Raw genomic sequence first — 18,432 nt, forward strand, 5'->3', positions numbered from 1 at the left:
TCTACTCCAGAAGAGTGTCACCAACAGGGAATCAGCTAATTGGAGGACATGGGGTCCAACTTCTGACCTCTTGAAGACCCTGCATTGATGCCTGGATGCATCAATATAACACCTTGCTGGTTCCAACAAGGATATGAGGTGAGTCCTGCTGTCCGATTGTCAATAGTTATTTATATGGGGCAGTTGCTATGGCCCTCCTCCCAACAATCTGGATTACGGGTTTAAACTGGAGGTCTCTACCTCCTTGAAGGGTGACAGGAGCCTATCCATGATATTTGATATGCAGAGACCCACCCTCTTGTGTCTGCTACCTTGCACATCATGCACCCTCGGCTTTACTGGGCTACTGTCAGGACTCATGTCAAACTTGGCCATTGGTCAGCAGAGCAAGCCTTACATGACATGCATTGTTTGCTGAAGCATTGGGCTTCGAAGCATTGGGCTTCCATCTACACTGGTGTTTCCATTATGTGCAACTATCAGTCCCCCAACCACAGAGACCTGAAGTGTCCACCCAAGGCATTTGACATATTGACTTGCATTGGGAACTACCCACACACTATCATGCAGTTGACCAACCTCGGAATTGAGCTAGCATATAACACAGGTGTCATGGTGAGTTATTCTGGCTGCCTGGTCAGACATGGCATTTGCATTGACAAGGGAGATCAGATGGTATGAACTTGGTTCCTCAGGGATAGTGTGCACAACTATGCCAGAACCCCCCTGCTCAGATTATACCACATACAATCTGGTTGACCTCCATGCATACTAATTTCGCTATGTATGGCAACCTGTAGATCCCTTTCCCAGCTTCATACTACCCTACCCCCATTCTTTACAATATTAAGATATCTTGTCTTTTCACATCACTCCTTACATACAGTGGCTCAAAAAACTGTCCACATGTTTTCACATTTTTCACTATCTATGATATTTTATGAGAATGTACAAACACATCAAGGACATGCTGGTGCCATATTGGAGTACTACTCCAGGGCTTCCAATTGAGCCCTATGGTGTGGGAATCGGCCAAGATATGGTGGAGATATGAGGCTTACAAAATGATGACTCATGTGGACAGTTTTTTGACTCAAATATTTTACAGTGATAATCAGGTATTCTAGTACATTGTGTGACCTCCCTTGGCTTTAATTACTGCCTCTATCCTTCTAGGCATACTCTTAAAACTATATCTAACTATATAAACTAGAATGTCTCATGTGTCATAGTCATAATCACCATGAAAGCCATCTCCTCTGCTCAAAGGGACAATATCCTCTCTTTGTCCTATGCTGACCTCTCTGTTCATCAAATTTCCTCTAGAACTGAAGTATGCAAGTCTACTGTGGCCAAGTGTATCAAAGAAAGCCATCTGGACAAGGAAAACTCTTGTGGAGGACATCCACCTCTGCTAATAAGATGGCTATCATCCAACATATCACTATAGGAAAGGCTAATAATGCTGTCCAAGTCACCCATTATATCAATTCCACCATCACCACCACTGTCTCTTCACAAAATGTGAGGGATGTTCTCAAGGCAGTTCATCTCAAGACAGTAACAAAAAAGAAATGCCTCTTCTCTCTATCAAACATAGACAGAGAAGACTACCTTTGGCTTGGCCCATCAAAACTGGACTGTAGAGGACTGGAAGCATGTTATATGGTCAGATAAGACCAAAATCAATAGGATTGGGTCAGATGGGAAGGTATATGTGTGGAAACAGAAGAGGGATTTTCTAACAGACAGAGAGGTTAGTCAGACTGTCAAATTTGGAGGAGGTTCTCTAATGGTACGGGGCTGTATGGGATGGAATGGTGTGGGTATACTTGCTGAAGTTGAGGGGAGGATGGATGCTGAGCAGTATGTAGACATTATAAATGACTACTTGCTATCCAGCATAGCTGAATTAGGGATTGATGAAAAAGACATTATTTCCTAACAGGATAATGATCCCCAGCACACATCTAGAAGAGCCAGACAATGGTTTAAAAAACATAATATCAATGTTCTTGACTGACCAGCCCAGTCCCCTGATGTCAATGTCATTGAACATCTCTGGGGAACACTCAAGAAGAAGCTTCAAGCCTATGAAACCCCCCTAAAGGAGTATAGGAGCTATGGGAGAGAGTAGTAGTGAAATGGACAAGGATTACAGCAGAATATTACCAGAAATTAATTGAGAGTATGCCTAGAAGGATAGAGGCAGTAATTAAAGCCAAGGGAGGTCACACAATGTACTAGAATACCTAATTATCACTGTAATATACTTGAGTCAAAAAACTGTCCACATGAGTCATCATTTTGTAAGCCTCATATCTCCACCATATCTCAACCAATTCCCACACCATAGGGCTCAATTGGAAGCCCTGGAGTGGTACTCCAATATGGCACCAGCATGTCCTTGATGTGTTTGTATATTCTCACACAATATCATAGATAGTGAAAAATGTGAAAACATGTGGACAGTTTTTTGAGCCACTGTACGAGAAAAGGCTCAGAGAACAGTATGTACGCGACGGATCAGTAATCACTTCAGTATAGGAATTACTGGTGATCCGAAAGGAGGAACTATGATACTAAATGGAGATAGGACCAGTTGAGTGGTACCTAGTCTAGGAGTGGACTGGTGAAGCGGTCGGGTGAGGCGACACAAGAGAAACTGGAGGAACTGAGTGGGTCGGAAAAGCAGAGATGGTGGAGGGAGTAGAAGTAGGATCGGTCGGACCAATGGAGCAGAGGAGCAGAGCTCCAGATAGGGTCGGAGGGTAGGGATATGGTGTCGGAGGAAATAGGGGTAGTGTCAGAGGAGTGGAGCGGAGTCAGGCAGAGGTAGCAGGGCTAGTCCTGCTGAGATGCACTTTGTGCATTGTTGGAGAAGGAGGGGTGGAGCGGACAGGGAAACAGGGGGTCGGACCAATAGTAGGGATGTCTATGAATGGTGTTGGGAGTGGCTGAATCGGGTATATGACAGAAGTCCAGAGGTCAGACGTGGGGGGAGTTTGGTGGAACTCCGGAAGGTTAGGGGAGAACAGAGCAAGGCTACTCCAGACTTGTCCGGAGTAGAAATGGAACAGAGTTTAGACTACCCTAAGGTAGAGCTGGAGAATTAGTCCTAAGGTTTACCCCTAAGACTTGGAGGTGGACAAGAGACTAGACTCAAGTCTGGAGAAGCAGGAATGAGCAGAACTAAGATGATATTTGAACTAAGGAGTTCCGGAGTATTACAGGGTTTATATACTGTAGGTATCATGTAAGTAAATCAGTCAGCAAAGTAGAAGCTATGTATGAAGCATGTGGAAAGTCTATTAGTAAGTGCATAACAGATCAAAGCAGTGAAGTCAGAGATGAAGTACAAACAGACAGATCAGTAAGAAAAGCAGAAAGGACATAACCGGTAGCCGGAGAAATAGTTATTTTAAAAGGAGATAGGAGTGATCCCAGAGATGAAAGCAGAGCACTGGACGGAGAATAGGATGAGAGAAGCGGACTTTTGTAAGGGAGATCCAGAATTCCGGATCTGGAGGTATGGGATATGACAGATGGGTTGTTCATCAAACTCATTGATACTGCAATGCAGGACAAACTTCGCATTTCCTCTTCCATTGATGTCATGATTCAACAGCCCATTGATGCTCTTTCCAATCCCTCCCTGCCCCTCCCTATGAAAACCGCCCTCTCCAACTGGACCTTCACTGATGACATCTTGACATTCAAGGGACCCGCATATGTGCCGCCTGGACCTCTGCATAAAGAACTCCTAGTCTTCATCATGATAGCCCCACCGCTGGTCATTCCAGCCGTTTCAAGACCCAGGAAATACTCTCACAGGATTACTGATGGCCAGGTCTTCCCACCTTTGTGAGGAAATATGTTGAAGGTTGCGCAGTTTGTCAACAGAACAAGGTGAATACACACCTGATGGCCCTGCCTCTTTTTCCCATTCCTACACCTACTTCATCCTGCCCCTTTGCCCAATGTTCCATTGATCTCATCACCAACTTTCCCCCCTCCAATGGCTTTGATTCTGTCATGGTTGTGGTAGACCATGGGCTTATGAAGGGGGTGGTGCTCACACCTTGCAACAAGATGATCAATGCAGAAGGAGTCGCTGACATATTCTTCAAATGTGTCTACACACGATTTGGCCTCTATGACAAAATCATCTCTGACAAAGGTCCCCAATTTGCAGCCAAGTTTGCACTAGAACTAGAGACTTCTCGGATACAAAATTGCTCTCTCAACCACATTCCACCCTCAAACTGACGGAGAAACAGAACAAGTCAACCAAGAACTAGAAGTATATCTCCGCATATTCTGCACAAACGATCAGACTTCATGAGCAGATAAACTTCCTATGGCCGAATTTGTACATAACTCCTGCCATCACTCTGCATGAAATGCTTCGCCATTCTACCTCATGATGGGATACCATCCACAAGCATTACCATTGGCTACCGAGAAATTGGATCTCCTAGCCATTGAAGCAAGAATATCAGAACTCCAAAAGGCTTGAGAAGAAGCCCTGTCGTCTGTCATATACCGGATCCGAGCACATCCAATACCACCTGTGAGCATCCCTACTGCTGGTCTGACCCCCTGTTTCCCTGTCTGCTTCATTCCTCCTTCTCCAACAATGCATGAAGTGCATCTCAGCAGGACTAGCCCTGCTACCTCCGCCCGACCCTGTTCTGCTCCTCCGACACTACCTCTATGTCCTCCAACACTATACCCCTTCCATCCGACCCTATCTGGAGTTTCACTCCTCCACCCTATTGGTCCGCCCAATCCTACTCCTACTCCCTCCGCTTTTCTGACCTGCTCGGTTCCTTCAGTTCCACTCGTGTTACACCACCCAACGGGTAGTCTGCCCAACCACCTCACTGGTCCACTCCTAGACTAGGAACCACTCAACTGGTCCTATCTCCATTTAGTATCATAGTTCCTCTTTTTGGATCACCAGTAATCCCTATACCTGAGTGATTTCTGATCCATCGCATACATACTATTCTCCGAGCCTCTTTCTCATATATCTCAGTTATCTCTTTTGTAATCCTGTACACTCAGCACATAGCCTTCTGCTATGCTATGCTACTTACTTAGAGTATATAAACATATGTACATCTGTCTGTAGATCTTTAGGGCCCGTTCGGCAACCGCTCATTTGCGTCCGTTTCATTTGTTTTCATCTGTTTGTGTCCATTTTCGTTTGAAACAGAAAAATGTGTTCGGCAATGTATTCGTTTCGTTAGAAATCTGTCACACTGCATAATGCAGCGTCGCACTAGTACTTGTTTGCTCACTCTTGTCAATCAAATGTCCCACTGTCCCTACTCTGTTAACTACTACCAGTCTACCACCATGCCACCCTCTCTCTTGCTCTTGTCAGATACCAAGGAGAATATCAATTCACTGCAGGAACCTCAAGAGCAGGCTGTCAGCACTAGGAAGATTCCACAGAATGCAAAGTGGATTTCGGGAGATGATGCAACACTCCTTGACTCTCTCAAGACTTTTGCTGATAGAAACTTGGCTGATAATGGCACCTTCAAGTCTGCAGCAAAGGCCCTCAAAGACAGCCACAAAACCAGTGGGGGTGCTCTGAAAACTGTGAAAAGTTGCTCATGTCGTTGGGCCACTGTAAGTAGTATTTTTCCTCCATTTTCATGCTGATTTATTGTTCAAAGTTGAAGGTCAACTGTCTCATTGTCCAAAAACTGCGAGAGCTGTCCGGATTTGGATGGGATGAGACAAGGAAGATTGTCATTGCCAGTGACAAAGTGTGGGATGATTACCTCGAGGTAAGCTTTCATATTTTGTTCATTTCTTGACTAAAATGCTGTTTAGGCCCATCCTGAAGCCAAGGTTTGGCATTTGACCATTCCCCCTCTATGATGACATCATTGTGCTCATGGATGGGTGTCATGCCACGGGTGAAGGGGCACTGCATATTAATAGTCTTGGGTATGAGACGAGCCCTCCATGGCCAAGCACACTTCTCCTTGATGACGAAAATGATGTCTTCATAGGTGAGGATGCACTTGGAGGGAATCACGAGTCTGAATCAGCTGATGAGAAAGTGGTATGTACATCAATTTGCTTGCTTCATTGTCTGACTCGTATTCACACCAGTTGACACCTATTTCTCACACTCCACGTGTTCCGAAACACGGACATGCTCCTTCAGTATCACCAGCTTCAACCGGAGTCCATAAAAAATGTTCCAATGCAAAGCTGACTGGTCCAGCAGCAATTCTCGGAGTAGCTGATGCTCTCGAGTCTGTTGCTACGTTGTTCACTGCTCCTACTAGTTTTCTTGATGATGTTCCCAGTACTCCGAAATGACGTATCAATGCCATCCAGGCTGTTTGTGCTGATGCATCCTTATCTTCTGATGAATGTGCCAAGGTTGTTGCTCTATTTACCAAGGATGTATGTAGCTATTGCAGATGCCTACACTGCCATTTCAGATGTCCCTCTCCATTCTATGTACATTCATCTTGAACTCAGAAAAATATAGATAGATTTTCCTAGTTCTCATTCACAGTATACTCAATATACTGTGCCCACATTGCTTCTGCTATATCATCTTGTTTTTGTCCTGCCCTTGCCCTTTCTGCTGGTGTGATTGGATGACCGAAATCCTCAACTCTCTGCTGTACAGCCTGAACAGCCTGATCAGTGCCCACCTCTGCCGCCTCATTTCCTTCCTCTTCATCATCTGGATCATGAACACAGATGAAATTGTGCAAGACGCAGAGGGCAGGAACCAGCTTTGTCTGTACCACAAGACTGTATTCTGGGGCAGCAACCATTAGCCAGAATTGACGCTTCACCACACCAAAAATGTGTTCAATAACATTTCGGGCTTGGGCATGTCGTAGGTTGAACAGTTGATCAACAGCAAAAAAATCATACCTTTGACTTGAACGACCCCATTCCTTGAGGTGATAGCATACACCACGATACGGAACCAGGAGTGAGTCACATAATGGAAACCCTGCATCAGCGAAATAACAGAGATTTGGGGGGATGGGAAAGTCGGTTCACCGAGCATCATTATATGTGTGGCTGTCAGCTGCACTTCCCTCCCATCCTGCAAGAACATATGAAAAGTGCATGTCAAATGTGCATGCAGCAAGGACATTCTGTGAGAGGCGGCCCTTCCGATTGCAGTAGCGAGCAGTCAGGGCATCATTGGGAACAAAAGTATCAATGTGTGTCCCATCAATTGCACCCCAACAGTGTTGAAAAAATGGGTAGAGCTTGGGATTTGTCATATACCTGATCCGACCACTCCGATATTGATATCTGCTCCGCTTTCCAACCCCCTCCGCTCCATCCATCCTCCGCTCCATCCAATCACAAGTCTGCATTCCACTCTATGCTTCCGCTCAACCACTCAACTGGTCCCCTTCCATAACCTCTCCATTCAACTGGATCTCTTTCCCTTTTTAGATATATACTTTCCCCTTCGGTACATAGACCCTTACTTCTGGATCACCGGTAATTCCTATTACCACCCAATCGCTGATCCGACGCGTACATATTGATATCCACTCCAACTTATGTCTTTGCCTGTGTAAAGTACTTACAAACTATATCCTTGGTACATAGCTTTACAACATAGTTATCCTGGTCACTGCCTCATGCATAGTAGTATATAACATATCATGTACTTAGATATTTTCCTCAGTCTTAATATTACTTGTCTTCTCACAGTTACCTCTTGTGAGAATTCTCAGTAGGACCTTGCCTCCTCTGGACACAAGTCTCAACTTGTTGTCACCTCCAACCCTCCAACCCTCTGCTCCGACTTAGAGCCATGCTCTAAGTCCTTCCCTTATTACTCCGCCCCTATCAAATATCCTCCTTCGCCCCTCCGCATTATCCTCCGCCTTCCCCGCCCCTACCAACATTCCCCTGCTCCTATCCACTCTCCACATCACTCCCCACCTTCTCCGCTCCGCTCCTAGTCGGCCCACCGCTAGTAGCTCTTACTCCCCGACCCTCAAAGCGGACCAAAGCGGACCATTCGTCCTACCGTCGGACAACGTCAGACCCACTCCAAATTTGGGGCACGTACTCAGCTAAGGGCGCAGCGCAAGAGCTGAAGCCAAGCCCCAACCTCTCTGCTTCCTGAGTCGGCACAGTACCTAACAGGATTACTGTGAATCTCAGGGGGGACTACATCATTGGGTGGCAGGCTGACATAGCACTGATAAAAGTGTGGTGAAACTACCATGTCTAGAAGACGAAGAAAAATCCTAATAGTACAGTCACAGTGATAAATTAATCCTACTGCATTTTAAATAGTAATGTTGGGCACTCACTTTGAAATAGTATTTGCACTGTGCTGGAACTGTTCTTGCATGTCCCGATTTGTACTCCCAGTACGGCAGATTCGAAGGAAAATTGCCAGCTGTTCTTCGGAAGAGATATATCTTGAATGTGCAAGGTCTGCATATTCACTGAGTTCATGGAGCAATCGGCGAAATACTGGCTTGGAAAGGCCCATCATATTATGGAAGTGACGGGGATGTCCTGATAAGAGCTTCAGACCCATGAATGGCCCGTCAAGATAGAGTTGTGCTGGGGAATCTTGTCAAGATAGGGCAAGGTGGCCACAGCCACTGCAGCAGCTGAAAATGCAGCAGCTAGCACTGCAGCTCTCTTTCTGCGGGTGTGGGTTGCCTTAAGAGAGGCTTTGAGGGCCTTTCTCTTCCGCGATGAGGTCATACTAGTAGTTGTAGAGCTCGAGCAGCAAACTGATGGTTATCATTCATTATCTGATGTATTTGTACATGTGTGACAGCATGTGACATCCGTGGGAGCATCCGTTTCACTTCAATGTCCGTCCGTTTCAAAATGAAACGCACCCAAACAAACGAAATGAGCGGTTGTCAAATGGGCCCTTAGTCTGAATATTACCTTTTCTAAGCCCTGCTCTCTTGTCCTTGTTCTTGGGCAAAAACCCTTGACAACTCCTGTTTGCCAGCCTAGGGGATTGACTCCCTAGGCCGGCCACCTTCTCTGCTCATCCAACTTCCCGCACCTCCGCCGCCTTTCCCGCACATCAGACTTGTGGCCAATAATCTTGCACCTCTGTCCTCTTTGTTTCTGTTCTGCTTCAGACTTTGTCTGAGCAGTCTCCTCCACTCCATTCCTACTGTTAGCTCTGTCTGCAGTAGCCCTCCAACTCTTCCCTGTAGGGTGGACCAATCTCCACCCAACATTCCTGCGCTCATCTAGTAGTCCATCAGTCCTCCTTTGGAGGCCTGTCATATCCCATACCTCTGGATCCGGAATTCTGGATCTCCCCCACTTAAGTCCAGTTCTCTGTCCTGATATCCACCTGGCGCTCCACCTTCATCTCCGTACTCCCCACTATCTCCTTTTAGAATAACTGTTCTCCGGCTACTGGTTATGTTCTCTCTGCTATGCTTACTGATCTGTCTGTTTGTACTTCATCTCCAACTTCACTGCTTTGATCTGTTATACACTTACTAATAGACTTTCCACATGCTTCGTACATAGCTTCTACTTTGCTGACTGATTTACTTACATGATACCTACAGTATATAAACTCCTGTAGTACTCTGGTACTCCTTAGTTCAAATATTGTCTTAGTTCTGCTCATTCCTGCTTCTCCGGACTTGAGTCTAGTCTCTTGTCCACCTCTGAGTCTTAGGGGTAAACCTTAGGACTAATTCTCCAGCTTGTTAAGGTCGTGCTCAAGGGAGAGGTTACTCAAAGGGCTTCGGCTTCAGCTTGTGCGCTGCGCCCCTTACCCGAGTACGTGCCCTTTAATTTCTGGGGGACAGAAGGGAAGTCCGACAGAAGTCCGGGGAGTTCCAGAGGACTTAGTGTCGGCGGAGTTCAGCGGAACTCCGGAAGGTTTATACGGGGGACAAAGTAAGGCTACTACAGAAGTCCAGAGTAGAAACTGAACAGAGGTTAGACTACCCTAAGGTAGAGCCGGAGAAGTAGTCCTAAGGTTTAACCCCTAAGACTCAGAGGTGGACAAGAGGTGAGACTCAAGTCCGGAGATTGCAGGAATGAGCAGAACTAAGATGATATTTGAACTCAGGAGTTCCAGAGTATTACAGGGGTTTATATACTGTAGGTATCATGTAGGTAAATCAGTCAGCAAAGGTAAGGGCTATGTACGAAGCATGTGGAAAGTCTATTACTAAGTATAACAGATCAAAGCAGTGAAGTCAGAAATGAAGTAAGAATGGACGGATCAGTAAGCATAGCAGAATAGGACATAACCAGTAACCGGAGCAATAGTTAATCTAAAAGGAGTTAGGGGTGAGTGCGGAGATGAAGGCGGAGCGCCAGGCGGAATAGTAAGACGGAGGAACGGAACTTCAATGAAGTAGATCCGGAATTCCAGATCCGGAGGTACGGGATATGACACAGCTCTACCTTAGGGTAGTCTAAACTCTGTTCCATTTCTACTCCAGACAAGTCCAGAGTGGCCTTGCTCTGTTTTCCCCTAACCTTCCGGAGTTCCACTGAACTCCCCCCACATCTGACCTCTGGACTTCCCTGGACTTCCATCGGACTTCCCCTCTGCCTCTCGGAAATTAAAGGGCATGTACTCGGGTAAGGGGCACAGTGCACGAGCTGAAGCCGAAGCCCTTTGAGTAACCTTCCCCTTGAGCACGACCTTAATAGAACCAGTGCATAACTTGTGCTACAGTTGACACAAAGCTTCCTAGTCTTGTGGCAGGTCTTTCCTGAGGTCATGGCCAACTCTCCTAGATAGCAGCTTGCTTGTTTATCTCATCAAATTCTATCATTTTCATTTTCATCTCAACATCTCAAAATAAGCTGTTGACCACTTATTTTTTGAATGAGTTCATGACCTGTGCTATAGTCAACATGCACCCAGCCTTTTCTAATGCCATGGTCAGCTGTCCCAGTGTTGTGGCAAGCTGTCCTAATGTTGCGGCGAACTTTCCTAGTGTTGCGGCGCGCCACAACCTCCGTTATGGGGGCATAACGGATGGTTAAGATTATTAGGAGTCTGATAAAACATCAAATATCTTTATTTCCTGTTCTGCTCTATTCCGTAGCTCATACGCGCAGACAAAGTCACTCCATGCTGCCAACCTGCCCTTGATGCTCTGTCCGGCCTCTCGCCTTCAGCTCTTCCTGCCGTTGCTCTACTTCATCTTGCACGCGTTCAATCGACTTGAAATACTTCACCGTTTTGACGTGCAGCTCTGGGGGGTGGTTCCGTAATTTTCGTTCATTCAGAATGAGGAGACAACGGGTGGACAAGAAGGGTGGGATGTGAGGTGACCAAAGTAGAGCATTCGGAGGCATGTGTCAACCAAAGGTCAGTCATATCTTTCATCGGGACGACAGCACGCACCAGCAGTAGCATCTTCATCGACTACAATCAACGCCCAAGGATGGAGCTGCAACGCCGAGAGTGGTCCACTAAATTCAGAGTCGCATCAATGTGCGTTCCTGCAAAGTACTATAAAAGGGCCTGCTTACAAGGTGGTTGACGCCGTCCTCTGTGTATGCACGAGTGAGTATACACCGCAGAGAAATAACCAGTGAATGAGCCCAAAGAGAAACACCCATGATCATGCCTGAAACCATGACCCACCAATTGCCTTGCTAAGAGCCAAGCTCTTCCTCTGGCCCGTGACCACAACCACGACTTCCCTTGCTTCGAGCACAGTTGCAAACACCGACTGTAAGAGCCATGCGGGGACAGCGGCAACATTGTTGTTAAAGAAGCGGGCGTTAGCGAGGATGGTATCGTAAGCGAGTGTCTTGATGCGGGTTCGGGATGCGAGGGACGAGCCTGTGATGGAAAGGGGATTATTCAACTGATGAAAGCAAGAAGAAAACGGTAGAGAAAGACACAATCGATTCAACGTCAAAGGGACAGAGGAAAGTGAGGTGGCGAAAGGGACGAGACATACCAGGCTCATTAAATGCGATATGACCATCCTCTCCGATACCACCCAGGAAGAGCTCGATACCGCCATATTGCTTGATGCGGGACTCGTATGCGTTACATTCAGCGATCAAATCCTCAGCGTTCCCATCCAGTATATTCACTTGAGAAGGGGGAATATCGACTGCATACATAGAATTAGCTCTGGCTACACCAGCGAGAGTGACTAGAATGAACGGACCATGGGAGAAAAACTCGCGGAACATGAATGTGTGATAGGACTCGGAGTGGTCGCGAGGAAGGCCGACATACTCGTCCATGTTAAAGGTGACGACGTGCTTGAATCTGGAATCATGAACAGATGAATGCACTTGAGCACTTGAGAATGTTCAGAACTCACGACAAGCTGCCCTCCTTGACTTTGTTAATAAGGGCCTTGTAAGTTGGGATAGGGGAAGAGCCGGTTGGGAGGCCGAGCACGAAAGGTTTGGCAGCGGTCGGGGCATACTCGTTAATGCTAGAAGAAAGGAATGAGCCATAGCAAAGAAATATGGATATGGAAATACCGTTTGGCGATGTAATTGGCGACGTAGTCGCCGACAAGCGGCAGGGTCGTCGCGATGATAAGACCTGCAGAGACGGTCAGCATATCGAAGATGAATACAATAGACGTGAGCGGACTGCATTGCAATCTACGGTGCTGGTGGTACAATGAGGGAGAATGAACTGGGCAGGAGGCACAGGAGGTCAGTTCAAGGCGTCTGGAGCTGGATATCTAGTATGGATTCCAACCTGAATTAGTCAAATGATATCAGATGTTTTTATCCTACGCGTGCCCGCGATGCTCTGGACCATGGGCTCCCATATGCTCCGGAGATTAGGTGAATCTGGATAGATTCCTTTGCATCTGTAGCATTGATAGTCCAGTGGCAGAATCCGCTGGCAGTGTGTTTCATGGTCCGAGCCTGTTATCCATGTGCTCAAACCTCGATATAGATCACATGTCCAGGCGGCCATATAGAACGTGTTTCCGACCACAACGGACTCATCGATAAGCACAATTATTAACGCCCGCCACACCTTCTGAATCTTGCCAGTAAATACTACAAGTGCCGCTCCTCACCGCACACTTTCAAAATTCTTGGTTACAGACGAAACTTTAGCAGGAGCCTAAGGAACGAGGAACAGGCGCACGACAGCCTTTCGCCGCAGCTTCTCAGCCCTGAATTGCCAATGGCCATATCCTCTCAGCTTCCGTAAAGCGAGTGTATTTGTATGATACAGCGCCTTTTCATAGGTGCCAGGTAGTACCACTTCTATCTAGGTGTCGTAATTTTGAAGTATATTATCCGCCCACATATTAAACATTCATAGCGCTCAAGAGTTCTCAAAGAAGATGTCGGGTTCTAGCGCACTGATGCCGTGTGCTGCCATCTACGTGGACCTCAACACGTCATGCATCATGCACGTCACCAGGACGCTCTTTGCAGGTCAAAGTCTTCTTATGTATGTGTAATACAGACATGCGTCGTGTCACTCGTCCACTGGAGCTCGAGGTTTCGGCATAGACACACGTGTCGCTCGCCCATGGGGGTTTGAGGTTTTAAATAGTGGTCAGATTGAGACACATGTGTCGTGTTAGCGCTCGCCCACACGTCAAAGGTTTACTCTCCAAGCACGTCAGATTCTATCATACATTTCGTGAGTTCTTTCCCGGTTTATGCTGTTGGCGACGGTGTGGATATTCATATGTATATGTGATAGTGCTCAGTCCCAGGCCTGGCGCCTCTTCATCATTCTGCACACCAGTCCCTTCTTTGCATAGCATTCGCACAGAAAACGAGTACTTGGTCTGTATACTTTGCTAGTTTATCTCTCCAAACACTGGTAGTACTTGGTGGTATGAATCATTCGCATTGGCTCATAATAACGAAGTTTGCTTATCTACACTGTCATACATCGTTCCGCAACATATACTGCAGAGCCTATATCCCCGTCCATCTTCTCACAAGGGCCAGCGTACACCTTATCACCAGTTTCCCACCGGTGGGGTTGTCATATCTGGTTATCATATTCATCTCTGTGCTCTGATCACTGCCCATGGCTTTAAGTCGGAGACTCGAGCACTGTCAGAGTAAGGGGCGAGGAAACTGCATTTGGCATGTCTGAGATGCAAACAGTCACATCTTGGAGCACATCTCGGAGCCCATGATACGGCACACAGAACTCGGGCTGACTTGAACGTTTTTTTCTCCATCAAGAGGTCAAGGAAAATTCCATGGTAGCATTGTTGTGAGTATACAACTACGATCGGGGAGGGTCTACAGATGAAGCAGAGAAAATGTTCAAGTCTACTACGTGGAAAATCTTGCAACGGCGAGCGCAGTCCCTATCGACGACAGCAGATTGACCTGTCGAACAGTCAGCAAGAAGACAGTGGAGAACGATATTAGATTACCTGATTGTTTGTCAATAAATTGAGTCCGCTGATAACTTTGACAGTGTCTTTCCGCCCGCGATCAGTGGGCTCAGAATGGCCAGTAAGAATGACCTTTTTGTCGACTGAGTAACGTGTGCGCTGTAGGGTCGCTCCGAGGAACGAATCCAGCTAGTGTTGTCGCGTCAATATATGGCGTGCTTCCAATATGGGTTTATTCTTACCAAGCTCCCGCCAGCACCTGCTACACCACCCCAGAATACGAGTGACGGAAGGATAGTCATCCAACTGCCTCTGCAGTGTGCATTCTCAATGATCAGTGAGATGAACATTGTTACACCCACGGCCAAACCAAATAAGCTAGCAAGTGTTCCGCCGAGTGAGACACCACCGTTTGTACCGGGTGGAACAGTTTTCAGCGTCGTGTGATAAGGATCGGCGGGCGGGAAGAGAGAATACCGAGTTCTGACGCGAGAGTATCCCCCAGGCAGCAGGCAAAGTGACTGGTGGAATGGTATTTGCAGGTCAGTGAACAAGACGCATCATGCAGAATGGCAGGACTTACCCGAGCGTCACAAACATCACCGCACGGCTCAATCCACTTGATACCGTTGAGTCCAATGGACACCATTGACCATCGTTGTATGCTACGCTCTCGACCGATAGGGGTCCTGAGTGAGTGTACGAGTTAACTACTAGACTCCACGGGAACGTATCAGGCGCAAAGACAAGACACCATAATCCACTTGCGAGAAATGCGGTGAATGAGTTGCAGAGGACTTGTACACCGGATCGGTAGCCAGCCTCTTGATAGTCATCTTCAAGCTGAGCTTTCCGCTTCTTGCCGTCTGGTTATGGGTTAAAAGACATGCCAGTGGAATGGCTCATCGGATTGGCACTACACTTGGTGGCTCTGGACCCGATTAAGTAGAACGCAAAGAGGGTGACCCCAATGGGTCCGCACAGGCACTGCAAGCATGCTGAAGCCAACCACGAAAGCTGTGATGGCGCCCGGAAAAGAGAGTGACCTCGAGCGCAGTCCATGTCCACTGAGCAAAGCGGCGATGACCAGCGGAATCAAAGGGATTGCCATGATAGAGGTCGTCCGAGTAATACGCGGCTTACACCAACTTGCCAAGTCCATATTGTAGTTTTACGTAAAATGCTCATCTTCGCCACCTCTTCCATTGAATGTAAGTTCTGAAGCTCGGTTGGAATCAAGCAGGAGCTTTGATACCATAGTTCATGATACGTATGTTAAATCGCTAGATATGTAACATTTTGGTTAAGGCATACGATGGGTCGTCGATAGAGGGGGGAAAACATGAAAGCAGACATGGGTACCAATCTCGATAATGGAACATAGATCATGATAAAGATGGTGACAGGCGGAAGTATGTAACATGAGATCTGGAAGTCAAAAACCAGGCCAAACATAGGGTATCTAGAGGACATTAGAGCATGCGTGACATGAAGGCTTACGAATCCTAGCACAAGCAATCAGTTAACTTTGAGTTATTCATATTGATATCGCAGAGACAATGGATTTGGATCCTACACTCAGCCAGAGATGCGTCGCCTACACAACTGGAGAGGTAGCAGATACGCCGTTCACCCTGGCTCAACGCAGCGTCTGCCTTTTGAAGGTCGTGCTCACTGAGGCTTTTGAATGCCCCACCGCCAGGAGTGCTTGCCCCAGACATCACGGATGACGCGCGCGAGCGCACTTTCATGACGAGAGGGCTGAGAGCAGGAATGCATAAGTAGGACGCCCAATAGGCAAGAAATAACGATGAACGCTTACAAGGGGTATTCATCCTCGTCATCTTCCCCGTGCGAGACCAATGGCCCCTGTAATCACTGGTCTCCAAACGTTTGCATCTACGGCGCAAATTATTACAGTCTAACTCGCTTCAGAAAAATGATGCCCCACCTCCTCTGTAAGCGTTCCCATGTCGCCTGGTGTCGCGAGTCCCGAGATTCTCAGCCTCGGGCTAGCTTGGACAGAAAGCGGGAACTCTCCGAAACCCCAGTCCACTTCTTCCCCGTTGTCCTCGTCAGCGCCAATGAATGCATCAGGGTACGCCCTCCGAAGCGCAAGCATTCGGGCCTTCTCGTACTCAAGGCCCAGGTTCTTCCAGTCTAGAAGTGGCGAAAGTCGCTCGACGCGATTTCGCTGATTGATCCGCTGGCGGCGCGTTTTGCTGACGAAGTTAAACATCGAGCTCGCGAGCGCGTCGACGCTGTCGTCAATGGAGGTGGTGCGTCGGTCGATAATGTAGATGCCCTCGTCAGAGGGACTATGAATTGAATCCGCCATAAAGCACCCGAATCCGGAGAGGTTTGTTGTCACGCTAGGGATACCCATCTACTCGAATGAGTTCAAATCGCACAAGACAAATGATACACAACATACCACGGTGCACTCCGCGGGGGTGTATCCCCCACGGCTCGTAGTAACTCGGAAATACACCCAGATGGCAACCTCGCACGAATTCCTCGTAGTCGAGACCCAGGATGGGGTTATTTGAGTTCAAAAATTCGGGGTGAAACACGACCTTGACGCGGTCTCCCGGTGTATTAAAGAGACGTACGCGACGTAGCTGGTTGAGGATCGGGTCGTTCGCGTCGTCTGCCACATTGTGTGTAACAATCGGAGGAAGTGTGTGTCGCTTGAGTGCGGAAAATGCGCCGTTTCAAGAGGACTTGGTCCTCTGCGCTTAGCAGGTCCTCTGGCGCTACCACGGTGCGACCCTCGCCATGGAACCGCGCGGCATGCTCGAACAGCCGTGCGCCAACACGAGCTTGTACCTCAGTAACGGTATCGCGCAGCTGCTTCATGACCGCTTGACCTTTGAGGAGCCTCAATGGTATAGCTATTGGTAGTAGCGGGCATGATGATGAACGCGACGACTGTGGTCTTGCTCCCACTCTGCTGGAGGCGGTGATTGAGACGAGCAAGGGACTCGATGAACATATCGACGCCCTTGTTGCGGTACTCATACCGACCGGCTGTGAACATCTAGTGCGACGCGATTAGTTGAAGAATATACAGAGCGGCACGACGTACATAGATGGTGTTGTCGAGATCGAAATCGTAGTGACCATAGAAATGCCCACGAACGAACTCATTGATTTTCTCCTTGGAAGTCGCATGCAGATTCTGGAATTCATGCATTGCCTGGAACTTGACTACGTTCAAGCCGTTTGGAAGGACACCATCTGGTTTCTCTTCAAGAGATGCTCACTCTCCCATGCGGTAATTCCACTGACAGTCGTAAACACATCGGCGCAGTGTGCAGCGGCGCGTTCGATGCAGTAGCGGTGGTATATGCCACGCTTGCCAGCTTCGTGGTCGACGTCAAAGTAGGCAAGGTTATTGTAGAAGTCGACACTTCCAGCACAGAGATAGCGACCGAGCAAGGTTGCGTGTGTGGTAAAAACGGTGGTGACATCAATGTGGCGTTTTCGAGCGAGGGGGATGGCGAGTCCTGCCTGCCATTCGTGGAAGTGTGCAACTACAGCTGTATGAGCTTTGTGTGCAACATACTGCGTAGTACTAGTAAGCAGAGATTCAATCAGTTGAAGCAGATTCAGCGCGTACCTCGCCGAGAAACCATGCCACAAGATAACCAAAGACAATGGTCTCGTTTGTCTCGTGGTCATTGGGGGGGGAGGGAATGCCTGCAAGATTCCAAAGATCGGCCTTCCACTCGTCAAGACGGTGATATTGGCTGCCCGTATCGAAGAGCAGGACTCGGGGAGCACCCTCTATGAGCCATCGTCCATAGAGACATTTCACACCTTGTGCTCTCATGGACTCGAGTGTAGCGACTAAAGCGGGGTCAGTTGGCTCCTGGGATTCAACCTCCATTGGAGCTGTCTTGTAAACGAGGGGCCCAATGAGGGTGTAGCGGTCACCATAAGTCTGGACAGTCACGGGGACCTTGGTCTTGATGACTGTGTATATGCCTCCAACTTTATTAGCAACCTCCCATGCACACTCAAAGAGCATTGGGTCCGGACATCACGCTTCAAAGTATCGTCAGCATGGCGATGGTGAGCG

The 18,432-nt window shown here is 47.7% G+C and overlaps 5 protein-coding genes across 5 annotated transcripts; 2 read left to right on the plus strand and 3 right to left on the minus strand.

Annotated features, from left to right (window-relative positions):
- Positions 1–297: 297 nt before the first annotated feature.
- Positions 298–681, plus strand: EDB91DRAFT_1063980 (uncharacterized protein; the record flags this gene model as incomplete). Its single annotated transcript, XM_041314648.1, has 1 exon — positions 298–681. A coding segment is annotated over one exon (384 nt), but the record flags the coding sequence as incomplete, so codon positions are not given.
- A 4,683-nt stretch (positions 682–5,364) lies between these two features.
- EDB91DRAFT_1240231 (uncharacterized protein) lies at positions 5,365–6,523 on the plus strand (the record flags this gene model as incomplete). Its single annotated transcript, XM_041321986.1, has 7 exons — positions 5,365–5,643; positions 5,754–5,804; positions 5,851–5,868; positions 5,975–6,085; positions 6,136–6,327; positions 6,367–6,439; positions 6,474–6,523. 7 exons carry the CDS (start codon positions 5,365–5,367, stop codon positions 6,521–6,523), a joined length of 774 nt encoding a protein of 257 aa, XP_041169598.1.
- Positions 6,524–11,106: 4,583 nt separating this feature from the next.
- On the minus strand, positions 11,107–12,578 carry EDB91DRAFT_1088197 (uncharacterized protein; the record flags this gene model as incomplete). The annotated part of the gene is made up of 8 exons (XM_041316379.1): positions 11,107–11,237; positions 11,390–11,435; positions 11,518–11,537; positions 11,633–11,833; positions 11,955–12,113; positions 12,171–12,274; positions 12,330–12,446; positions 12,496–12,578. The coding sequence occupies 8 exons, from the start codon at positions 12,576–12,578 to the stop codon at positions 11,107–11,109; spliced, it is 861 nt and encodes a 286-aa protein (XP_041169599.1).
- Positions 12,579–14,181: 1,603 nt separating this feature from the next.
- EDB91DRAFT_1174957 (integral membrane protein DUF92-domain-containing protein) lies at positions 14,182–15,513 on the minus strand (the record flags this gene model as incomplete). The annotated part of the gene is made up of 6 exons (XM_041320344.1): positions 14,182–14,340; positions 14,388–14,537; positions 14,591–14,831; positions 14,932–15,214; positions 15,269–15,335; positions 15,358–15,513. 6 exons carry the CDS (start codon positions 15,508–15,510, stop codon positions 14,284–14,286), a joined length of 951 nt encoding a protein of 316 aa, XP_041169600.1. The 3' UTR covers positions 14,182–14,283.
- EDB91DRAFT_1174959 (glycogen synthase) lies at positions 15,514–18,381 on the minus strand (the record flags this gene model as incomplete). The annotated part of the gene is given in 12 exon segments (XM_041320345.1): positions 15,514–15,581; positions 15,592–15,953; positions 15,982–16,109; positions 16,171–16,217; positions 16,300–16,734; positions 16,783–16,826; positions 16,852–17,038; positions 17,073–17,229; positions 17,273–17,388; positions 17,437–17,553; positions 17,586–17,915; positions 17,971–18,381. 11 exon segments carry the CDS (start codon positions 18,379–18,381, stop codon positions 15,946–15,948), a joined length of 1,980 nt encoding a protein of 659 aa, XP_041169601.1. The 3' UTR covers positions 15,514–15,581; positions 15,592–15,945.
- Between the last annotated feature and the right edge of the window lie 51 nt (positions 18,382–18,432).

The sequence above is a fragment of the Suillus paluster genome, assembly GCF_016628075.1.
Source record: "Suillus paluster strain FC165 chromosome Unknown EDB91scaffold_174, whole genome shotgun sequence".
Lineage (NCBI taxonomy): Eukaryota > Fungi > Basidiomycota > Agaricomycetes > Boletales > Suillaceae > Suillus > Suillus paluster.